Raw genomic sequence first — 11,644 nt, forward strand, 5'->3', positions numbered from 1 at the left:
CCCCGCCCCACGCCATCCGCCAGTCCAGGCTGCAGATGGTGTGGCGCCGCTCCGTGGTGCCCACCCGCCGCTTCTCTGGCGCCGCGCCCGGCGGGCCTGGGTCGCGCCCCGCGCCGCCGGGGCTGGCGTCGACGCCGGCTGGCACCGGGTCCACGCCCAGACCTAGGAGTGGCGGGATGGCGGTCAGGAGACCTGGGCTAAGAGCCCCCCACGAGGCCAGCTGGGGACGAGCGGCGCGTGGCCCCACCTCTGCCTTCTAAGTCTGGAGGCCAAACCCGCCCCGCTCCGTGCCCTTACTTTCGGGCCCACCCCCCGGCCTCGGCTCCACCCTGGTCTTGTCCCGCAGGCCTTTTCCACCCGCCACACCTCGCTTGGCTTCTGGTCTGAGGGCGGTGGCCAGGCAGTCTCCTCCCTCTGTTGGCCCTACCTCGGCCCCAGTCTCTAGTTTCAGAGACCTCTTCTTTGATTCCGGTTTCCCCTCAACCCCGCCTCTGGCCCCAGGCCACGCCCCTAGCCTGGCGGGGTTTGACCTGTCCCGCCGAAGCCCCAGCCGCGAGCTCCGCCTCTCTGGCGTATGGCCACGCCCCTGGATCAGACCCGGCTGCTAGCCCGAGCTCTCTCCGAGCGCAGCGATCTCGCTCTGTTTCACCAAGCGCTTTAACTTCAGGTCTCAGAATTTGGGCTCCTCCAACCTTCCCAGGCCCCGGCACCTGGCCTCAGGCTGGTGGCGATCCACCCTTCAACCGCAACCTTGGGCCGCGACTTCTTGCTTATAGCCATGGCCTGCCCTTCGTCTCAGGGTAGCGCGCTCAGGCCTTTTCCATCACACACCATCCATCCTCAACACCCCCACCTGCCCGCCCCCGCCTTTCCCAAGACTAGACGCTGGGTCTTTTCTCACCCTGTTCACCTCCCAGCCCTGCCCCTGGCCGGGCCCCGCCAGCTGTACCGGTCTTAAGCACCAGCAGGTGCAGCGCGTCGTCCTGCAGGTAGGAGGCGGCGGCGATCTCGTGCGTGGGGATACGCAGGATTAGCTCTTCGTTGTCGCGCCAGGTGAGCAGCAGGCAGCGGGCCGACAGGCTCAGGATGCTGTCCTGCTCCGCCGTGGTCTTCAGCGGCAGCTCCTTCAACTGCTGCGGGGTGGGTCGGATCTCCTGGGTCCCGGAGGAACTCGGGTGGGAGAGGGCGAAGGGGACAAGACCCTGCCCTCCCCCCCCTCTCCAGGGCCTCACCCTGGCGGTGTCCAGCAGCTGCAGGAGCTCGTCCCGGCTGGAGGGGTTCAGTGAGGAGGTGACCCAGGTGAGGTGGCCCAGGAACTGGATACAAAATGAGGGAGTGGGTGGGAGAAGGGCAGAGAGAAGTCACTTTGAAGCCTTGGAGGACCCAGACCTCCTCACTGAGGCAATGTAGATAGACTGAGGTATACATATCTGAATTAATAATAACCTGATAATAACTCTTAAGGTGGTCACAGAAGCCAGACCCAAAAAATGATGCCCCAAATCAATCAATAATTCTCCATCCATTCTTAGTTATAACTTAATGTTATCACAAACTTTAAGTTACTCAATGTAAGAATTAACTTTTTCCATTAAAATAATGGAGTAATAGTTTTGTTCTTCTAGGTGAATTCCAGCAATCAAACTGTTTTCTTCTTTTATTCTCTATGAAATTTCAGCGCCCAGTTCTTATGTGCACCTGTTAGCTTTACCCTCCATATATCCTTGCCAGGTAAAATACAAGATGCCAGTTAAATTTGAATTTCACATAAACAGTGAATACTTCAAAAAAATTTTGAAGTATTTTTAGTCCCATGCAATATTTGGGACATATTAATACGACACAAGTAGTTATTGCTTATCTGAAACTCACATTTAAATGGGCAGCCTGTCAAACCTGACACTCCTATCCCCATAGCAATCTTCCCTGGGCAATGAGGATTCTCCACTGCTCCTTCATGGTGCTCTTGAAATAGAAGAAAGGCCTTGAGTGATCTAAGTCCTCTGTGGCTTGCTGAGCTGGGTTCCTTTACCCTGGAGACTGAGTACCGACAACGTTATTGCAGTAAAATCTCACAGGAAGGTATGGCTTTTGCCATCTGCTCTCCCTTGTGGGTAGGTTTTGAGGCTCGTGCTGGGATGACAACACTGAAGCTGAGCAGATGGACATCATTTGCTGAAGGGCTGCAGCATAAGGCAGGAGCTAGGCTAACTTGAACCCAGGTCTCTTTCCTTTGAGCCTCCCCTGTGTGAGACTGGGCTGGTCAGGGCTTGGTGTGGGGGAGAGGTGCAGTCTCTCCTGACGGGATCCAGAACATGCTACCCCAAAATATGGCACCTCGGCTTACAGAATATCCTAAGCTTGAAGAAGTTGAAGAAAATGGTAGAAGCAGGAAGGTCCCTCTGACCTGCCCCCACCCCTACCTTTCTTCCCTGAAAGCAGAAGATGAATCTCCCACACGAAAGGTACCTTCCCTGTACCGGAAGGGAACCAGACATCCTTCTCATGAGGGAATTTAGGGCTGAGAAGGCTGTATAAACAAACCTTGTTCTTTCTTCACCCTTTACTACCCCTAGCCCCCACCCCTCTGCCTTGTCAGTTCTTCACAAATTAACTGATTGTAAAAAAGATACAAAAGCTTCATGCTCTGGTCACTTCTTTGGTCCTTCACTCTCTCGCGAAGGCTCTCATGGACATGTAAACATTTAATAAAATGTGTACGCTTTTCTCCTGTTCATCTGTTTGTCAGCTCAATTTTCAGACCCTGCCAGGGACCCTTAAGAGAGTTGAGGAAAACCTTACCCCTCCTTTACCCCTTGCCCCAAGATTCTGCCCACCCTTCTCCTCATCCCCCACGTACCTTGACCTCTTTCTCCAGATAGTCACACAGCAGAATCTGGGGGTCGATGAGGTAGTCAGGGGGATAAAGGGGCATCGAGTGCAGGGGCCGGCGACTCACGCTGGTCCGAAAGGCTGCCCGGCGCGCGGCCTTGGGGAACACCAGCCTCCGGATGGGGGAGACAAAGCCCTGGGGGTGGGGGTGTGCAGGAGAAATAACAGTAATAACAGCAACTGATGTTATCAAGCACGTCCACATTCAACATTTTAACTATTTCCCTATTACCTGATTTAATTCTCATAGACTCTGCAGAAGGGGTACCTCTGTGATCCCCATTTTATGGATGGAGAAACTAAGCCTCAGAGGGAGAACTAGCCGAGAAGATCACCAGCTATTAGCAGTAGAACCAATAGTCTGGCTCTAAAATCTCCATTCTAAACACCCAGATGAGGGCGGAGACCCTGCTAAGGCCCAGGCCCAGGCCCAGGCGTAAGGAGTGGGTCCAGGCTGGGACAAGTAAGAAAAATATTGAGATTCAGTGTGGCTGAGGGGTGCCTGGGTGGCTTAGTCGGTTAAGCGTCTCACTCTTGATTTCAGCTCAGATCATGATCTCACAGTTCCTGGGACTGAGCCCCACTGACAGCACAGAGTCTGCTTGGGATTCTCTGTTTCTGGCCCTCCCCCACTCATTCTCTCTCTTTCTCCCTCTCTCTCAATAAATAAACTTAAAAAAAAAAGATTCAATGTGGCCAAGTGGTGAATGCACAGATATTTGTTAAGCTATTCTCTGTGCTTTCCTAAAAATTAGAAATAGTTAATAAGTAAGGGCACCTGGGTGGCTCAGTTGGTTAAGCGTCATGACTTGGGTCATGATCTTGTGGTTCGTGAGTTCGAGCCCTGCATTGGGCTCCCTGCTGTCAGTGCGAATCTCGCTTTGGATCTTCTGTCTCCCTTTCTCTCTCTGCTCCTTCCCCACTCATTCTCTCTCTCTCTCTCCAAATAAGTAAAAATAAACTTAAAAAAATAGTTAATAAGTATGTTTAAGTAGAATCCAGCAGGCACTTGCATAAAAATGGCCTACAGCAAGGTTAAAGAAGCCAATTCCAGGACTCCAGCCCAGCCCAACAGAATCTAAATCTCACAGGAAAGCACTACTCTAGAGCAGTTCTTAGTGTATGGTTCCTGCATCAGCAGCGGCGCCAAGGAACTTAAGAGATACGCATATTCTCGCTTTCCATCCCAGACCTATTGGATCAGAGCTTAGGGGTAAGACCCAATAATTTATGTGGGTTTTTAAAAAAATTTTTAATGTTTATTTATTTTTGAGACAGAGAAAGAGGGACAGTGTGAGCAGGGGAGGGGCAGAGAGAGAGGGAGACACAGAATCTGAAGCAGGCTCCAGGCTCTGAGCTGTCAGCACAGAGCCCGACGTGGGGCTTGAACACAAATCATGAGATCATGACCTGAGCTGAAGTTGGCTGCTCAGCCAACTGAGCCACCCAGGCACGCCCCCCCCCCCCCAATAATTTATTAATCAACACTCCAGGTGATTCTGATGCGTGCCCAGCCCAGATTTTAAAACCAGTATCATGGAGCCTGCATGAGATATATGGAGGTTCTGCTAAATGAGAGCACATGGTCTGGGAAAGGGCGTTCCAGGCAGAGGGCACGACATGTGTGAACGTCTGGGGGCTGGCAGGGCTGGCTGAACATGATGAGCCTGGAGAAGGGTGGGAAGAAGATTCAAGCCCACAGAGGGCTTGAATGTCAGCTGTGGAGCCGGGACTTTATTCTGTGTGTGTGAATATGTGTGTAAGAGTGGAGTGTAAAGGTAAAAGTTTGGTCTGTGGCCCTCAGTGGTCCAGCCCTGCCCACCTCTCCAGCCTTATCTTACTGTCCCCTCACTCCTGCCCTCCAGCTACAGGGCCATCTTGTTTGCTACATTCCTTCCCACTGAGAGCTTTTGTACACGCTGTTCCTCCCCCTGAAACACTTCCCTACCCTCTCTCCTTCTGCCCATTAGATCTCAGCTCAAGCTGACCAGGCTAGGGCTGGGTCCCCTAATATTCTGTACCCCAGCACCACGTATGGCGTCTCTCATGCAACTTTGTATTAACTGCTTTTCTTCAAAGTTGCCTTCCCCCAAAACGCTGTGAGCTCCAGGGAGGGAGCAGAGACCTTGTCTGACTTTGCTCACTGCTACATCATCACCAGCACCAGGCACAGTGTGGGGCACAAAATAAGTTCTCAGTGCACATCTGCAGAAGGAATGAGCCAAGAGAGAACAAGCACCTAGGTCTTGGCTCCCTTCTGAGCCCTCACAATTCACATAGCCTGACCTAGGATTCTTGGGGGAAGAGGGATGGGTGCGGGTGGGCACTGGAATCTGAGGGACTCCCTGAATGGCAAAGACAACCAGGTGAGGTGTCCAGGGAGCCAGACTACAAAACTTCTGACGGTAAGGAGGAATGAGGATCTGGGGGGGCAGGGCGCAGACGAGGCTGGAACCCAGCAGGGGAGCAGGTAGGTGTCTCAATCTGGATAGACAGCCTCATAGCACAGAGCTGCCCTGGCTGAGGTCCTTCTGTCTGGGAGGTAGGGAGAAGAGGAATGGGTCTGTTGGGTGTCTGTCTGTCCCTCAGTCTGAGGAAACCCCAGGAAAACTGTGGCAGCAGTTTGAGAGTATCTCCCAAAGTCATCTGTCTGGCTGGGTTTCCCTGGAAGGTGCCTGAGTGTCCCTTCCAGGGATGGCAGAGGCCATTGAGAGCCGGGAGACAGGTTAGGGAGTTTGAGCCCAAGTGTCTGGTTGCCCAAGGGTGGGAAGGACGGTCTTTCCAAATGAGAAGGAAGACTCTATGCCACTCGCTGCCCATCACCCCCACCCGGGTTCTCCACTTTACTCCCTCCAGGGACATTTCTCTACCTGGCATCCCTCCCAACCTCCCACCTACCTTTTTTCCTTTCTTGACTTCATATTCCATGGTGAAGCGTCCCCTCCACTCCTGCCACCCTCCTGGCCAACCCCCTCCACCCTCTCCCCCCACACAGTTCCTTTGTTCTTTTTCCTGCCTGGTCGGAAACTCCACCAGCCCTGGAGTTCCTGCCCCTCCCGTCTGATAGCGAGTAGGGGGTGGGGGGATGGAGGCTGGTGCAGGATGCAGCCTTGGGCCCCTCCAGCTGAAGGGTGGAAGGAAACCCAGCCAGACCAACTGTCCTGGGGAGAACGCCTCCAGCCTGAAGCCAGAAGGCTTGCTGTTGAGGGGCGCTTGGGAACTGAGTCAGGCTAGGGATGGGTCCCCTGATTTGGAGTCAGAAAATCCCAAATCCCAACCCTACTTCTGCCACTGACCTTGTGGTGTGACCTTGGCAAAGCAAGTCAGTTCCCTTCACAGCCTCAGTTGCCCCCTCCTCTCTATAAATTAGGAATAAAATTGCCTCCCTCTCTGTGGTGAGGAACATATGCAAAAGTGGGTAGGAAAATGCCTCCCAAACTATAGGATACTTAATTACAAATTAATTAATTAAAAATTAATCATTACTCTTAAGGAGGCAGTATTCATGGGCTTTGAGGACAGGCTGCCGGAGTTTGAATCCTGATTTCGCCAATTACTAGGGTGATGACCTTGGACAAGTCCCTTATCCACTCATTTCCCCATCTGTAAAATGGGCATCATGCCGGTCTGACCTCACGGTGACCTTGTAAGGATTAAATGCACTTAGAAGAGCTCCTGACACATACGAAGTGCTTCGTGAATATTAACTACTTCCCTATCTATGTGTCTGTGTGTCCCAGGCTCTTTTTCTCTCTCTTGGGAGAATCTTAGTGAGGCAAGTTTCCTTTTGTGGTTCTGTGCTGAGCACTTTACATATTTCATCTCTCTTATTCCTTACAGCGTTGGGGTATCGTTATACCTATTTATACAGATTTATACGTCAGCCTCAACTGCAGAGGCTGACCCGAAAAAGTCATAGCGTTTGTAAGAGGAGGACCTGGGATTTCTGGGAAGTCTGGATCTGAATCCTAGTTCCTTACCTCTAGGGCCAGTGTGCTCAGCCTGTCCCACCCAGGACAGTTGGGGAGGTTCTGACTGACCCATCCACACCTCCATGACACCTGGGTTCTAGAGGTCCCAGTTTGCTGTATGATCTAGGGCAGACTGCTTATTGTAACCTCTCTGGGTCTCACTTCCTCATCTTTCCAGTGGGAGCAATGATCCCAAATACCCTGCCCTGCAGTCAGAGGTGTGGCAGGAAAGGCATCTGACTATGCATGAGACAGAGCAGCTGGAAATTGTGAAGGGCAGGGGCTAATGCATTGGACTGTTTTGAAGCTCTAGTGTGCCAGATCAGTGCCCACAGGAGTGAGAGAGAGCTCCCCACTGCCTCTGGGTGTGAGGTCCACGGAGCCTCCAACCACTAGCCTTCCGCCTTCCCTCCCTTTCGGGGGAGGAGAAGTAGTCCAGGCTGCTTAGTGCTAGCTCACACAGCCCCTCCCTCCCGCTCCCCTATATCCGGCTGTCAAGTCCCAGCATCAGGAAGTGAGATGTCCAGCAGCCCGCCAGGCCCAACAGGAAGAGGCTGGGATGTGCAACCCCAGCCCTAACAGCTCCTGACACCCAGGACACCCAAACACCCACTTTACCCCTTGAGCAACTCCCGAATCCCTCAATTTCCCTATCTGTAAAATGAGGACTTCTGTTATTCCTGGACTAACTCCAAGTATCACCGAACTGCTGGGAATACCAAATAGGACGAGAAGTGTTCTGAATGCTGCTAGAAATAGCAAACTATCTTTGCATTCCCTGCATGCCCACCCCAGGGCCACAAACAGTAGATTCATGTGCTCAGTAAATGTCAGCGGAAATAGGTGGAGACAGGTGGACTTAGGTTCAAATGTGTATGACCTGGAACAGGTCATCTTTCAGAGCCCCAGAATCTCAAGCGTCAGCAGCAAGATAATGATGATGCTTGCCTCATAAGGCTGCTACAGGGATTAAATGGGAACAGAAGCATACAATGGTAACATTGATTATTAAAATTAGCTTGTGGGGGCGCCTGGGTAGCTCAGTCGGTTAAGCATCCGACTTCGGCCCAGGTCATGATCCTGCATTTCGTGGGTTCGAGCCCCGCATCAGGCTCTGTGCTGACAGGTCGGAGCCCGGAGCCTGCTTCAGATTCTGTGTCTCCCTCTCGCTCTGCCCCTCCCTTGCTTGCGCTCTGTCTCTGTCTCCCCAAAATAAATAAACATTAAAAAAATTAAAAAAAAATAAAAGTAGCTTGTGAATCAAAACAGATGAGTGAAACAAAGTCCGTGTTCTCAAAGACTTAACAGTTGTGGCAAATAGGGTTCATCTCTTTGGGGCCACCTCCGGTTGATTGGCAGGGGCTGCCTAGAGCTCTGTGTAGAAGATTATGAAAACCAGATCTACTCTCAGAACCAAAAGGGGATTGATTATCAATGCCTGCCATGGGACAGGAGGAGGGGATGTGACAGCAGGTATATGGTGCATATGCTGACCCTGATCTGGCTGGAGAGACACATAAGCAAAACCTCTGATGCAAGCCAAGCATTTGGGGAAGGCAGAATCAGGGGCCATTCACCGAACTCCAATGCATTCAAGTTGAGCCTTGAAGGACATACAGAAGATAGGTCACTCTAGGCAGAGGAAACAGCTTGAGAAAACACACAGTGCCTGGGTTGTGATGCTTTTGGCTCCAAAGAACAGGCTGCCCAATCAAAGATGGCTTTGACAGTAAGGAAACTGTATTACCTCTCAAGACAAGAAACCCAAAGGCAATTGATTTCAGGGCTGGTTAATTGAGCACCCCAAAATGACATCAAGTTCCATACATTTCCTACTGTGCTGCTGTTATGGGCTGAATTATGTCCCCCCACCCCCGCCAAATTTATACGTTGAAGCCCTAATACCCAGTACCTCAGAGTGTGGCTATTTGGGGAAATAAGGCTTTTAAAGTGGTGATTAAGTTAAAATGAAGCTGTAAAGTGGGCTCTAATCTCATCTGACTGGTGCCCTCCTGAGAAGAGGAACTTCAGACACACAGAGAGACACGAGGGGTGAACACACAGAGGAAAGACCACAGGAGGACAGAGCGAGAAGGCAGCCGACCAAAAGCCAATGACAGAGGCCTCAGAAGAAACCAGCCCTGCCAGCACCTTGATCTCAGGCTTCCGGCCCCCAGACCTGGGAGAAAATACAGTTCTGTTGTTGGAGCCCCTCAGTCTGCGATATTTTGTTACGGAGGCCCAGCAGACTGATACCGTTGGCCAGATGGGTGCAGTGGCTTTTGGAATAATACAGACACAATGCCATCCATCACTGTCCTGCTTGTGATGCTATCAACTCCCCCCCCCCTTTTTATTCAATTTTTTATTTCAATTCTACTTAGTTAACACATATGGTAAAGCTGGTTTCAGGTGTAGAATTTAGTGATTCATCACTTACATAGAACACCCAGTGCTCATCACAAGTGCCCCCCTTAATTCCCATCACCCATTTAGCCCACCCCACACACACCTCCCTCTATCAACCCCCAGTTTGTTTTCTGTAGTTAAGAGTCTCTTATGGTTTGCTTCCCTCTCTCTCTCTTCCCCTCTCCCTTCCTCTATGTTCATCCATTTTGTTTCTTAAATTCCACATATTAGGGAAATCATATGACTGGCTTATTCCACTTAGCATAATACACTCTAGCTCTATCCACATCATTGCAAATGGCAAGAAAGATTTCATTCTTTTGATGGCTGAGTAATATTCCACTATGTGTGTGTGTGTGTGTGTGTGTGTGTGTGTATACATATACATGCCACATCTTCTTTATCTGTTCATCAGTCAATGGACATTTGGGCTCTTTCCATAATTTGGCTATTGCTGATAGTGTTGCTGTAAACATTGGGGTGCATGTGCCCCTTCAAATCAGTATTTTTGTGTCCTTTGAGTAAATACCTAGTGGTGCAATTGCTGGGCCATAGGGTAGTTCTATTTTTAACTTTTTGAGGGAACTCCATTCTGTTTTCCAGAGTGGCTGCACCAGTCTGTGAGGCCATCAACCCCTGATAAGGCTGAAGGGTTTCCCCTTCTTTGATTGTGAAGGAACACCTGTCCCACAGATTCTTCAAAAGACTTCCCTGAGGAGTCTAGGAGCCAGATGTATGAGCCAGGACATATTTTGGCTGTGACAAAGACACAAATAACAGTGGCTTAAACATAATAGAAGTTTCTCTCTTCTATCACCTAAGCAGTCGGGGCAGGCATGGCAGCTCCAGATGTCTGGGACCTAGGGGCTTCCTATCTTGTTACTCCCCATACTAGGATTTTTTTCTCACCTTCAACACGGCTCTGGTCCAGCCAATAGGAAAGGTAAACCTAGCCGGAGGAGAGCACAACCCCTCCTTTTAAAGGGATAACCTGTAAGTATATATGAAATTCTACTGCTCACATCCCATTGGCTAGAACTTGTTTCCTTGGCCACACCTAACTGCAAAGGAGACTGGGAAATGTAGTCTCCCAGGTGGCCACCAGCCCAACTAAAAAAGTTCCTTTATAGACAAAAGGGAGCATGGCTACCGGGGGACACATAGAAGCCTCTGCCTCACAGAATTGAGTCATATGCCCTTGCCCCCACCAGTCTTCAGTCAGGGGAATATTTTGGAGCAATCGTTCTCAAACTTGAGTATCAGAATCACCTGAAAGACATAAAAACAAGCTGCTCCCAACCAACCCCACAGTAGCTGATTAGGTAGGTCTGGGTGGGGCCTGAGAATCAGCATTTCTAACAAATGTCTGGGTAATGCTGGTCTAGGGACCATCTTTTGAGAACCCCTGTCTTGGGCCAATTCTGACTTGCTTCCTGGGGCCAGGTAGAGGCTGCATTCCTGGAGCATTTGGGATGGGGGTCCCTAGGAAGTGAGGCTCCACCTGCGTGAAAGAAAGGTGAGAAAGGCTGTTGGGTGGGAGCCAGGAGAGGCTCACAAAAACAGGAAGATGAACGGTTTGGAGAGGCCCTTATCTCTGTTGGAGATAAGGATCAAGGAGTATTCGGGGCCCAGTAGTGAAAAGTCAGCATTTTGCAAAGGGTTCACTCTTTATCCTGAAGGCCCTGGGGAGCCATGGAGGTTCTGAAGCAAAGAACTATTGTGATGAGATTTGTAAGAGGATGAGAATACATTAAAGCAGTGGGCCTCAAAGAGAGGTTCTCAAACCCCTTGCATCAGAATCTCCTGGAGAACCTGTAAAATGCAGACTTCCAGGCAAGCTCTATCCATTCGGGAGATGGAAATCTGCATTTAAAATTACCCCCCCCCCACTCTACCCAGGTGATTCTGATGCACTTTGAAGTTAGAAAACCACTACACAGAGAGGAGGCAGGGAGATCTTTTAGGGGCAATACTCACTAGAACGGAAGCTCTATGAGGGCAGAGACTATGCTCGTTTTTTTTATCTTCCTTGTTCACGGTGCCTAGAAGAGTGCCTGGCACATGATAGGTGCCCAACAAATATTTGGTCTAGCGGTGTTAGGAACTTCAGTCTGGGTCCTGATTTTGTCTTGGATTCATTCTGGGACCCCAGGCAAGTCTGTCCCCAGCCGCATCTCTTTCTTCCCCTTATCTGTAGAATGAAGCGTTTGGAGATAATCCCTCAGAGTACTCTGGGTTCCTCTCCTAGCCAACTGCCTTCATCTCTTAGGGGAACCAGAGGGATTGTGGCAGAAGATATCCTTCCTTCCTTCTCCCTCCTTCCTTTTTGCCTTCCTCTGGCCCAGAACAACCAAAACAATAGGACACAAGCA

At 50.6% G+C, this 11,644-nt stretch overlaps 1 protein-coding gene across 1 annotated transcript in view; it reads right to left on the reverse strand.

The window, feature by feature from the left end:
* The window catches only part of CCM2L (CCM2 like scaffold protein), a 16,980-nt gene extending 11,122 nt beyond the window's left edge, over window positions 1-5,858 (reverse strand). The window contains exons 1-5 of the mRNA XM_040446800.1: window positions 5,791-5,858; window positions 2,861-3,028; window positions 1,233-1,316; window positions 950-1,133; window positions 7-162 (exon numbers count right to left, since the gene is read on the reverse strand). Of these exons, the coding sequence (XP_040302734.1) occupies window positions 7-162; window positions 950-1,133; window positions 1,233-1,316; window positions 2,861-3,028; window positions 5,791-5,820 (622 nt within the window). The 5' untranslated portion in view covers window positions 5,821-5,858. The remainder of the gene's footprint in view (window positions 1-6; window positions 163-949; window positions 1,134-1,232; window positions 1,317-2,860; window positions 3,029-5,790) is intronic.
* Between the last annotated feature and the right edge of the window lie 5,786 nt (window positions 5,859-11,644).

Source organism: Herpailurus yagouaroundi, unplaced genomic scaffold (assembly GCF_014898765.1).
Source record: "Herpailurus yagouaroundi ecotype Mexico unplaced genomic scaffold, PumYag 196, whole genome shotgun sequence".
NCBI lineage: Eukaryota > Metazoa > Chordata > Mammalia > Carnivora > Felidae > Herpailurus > Herpailurus yagouaroundi.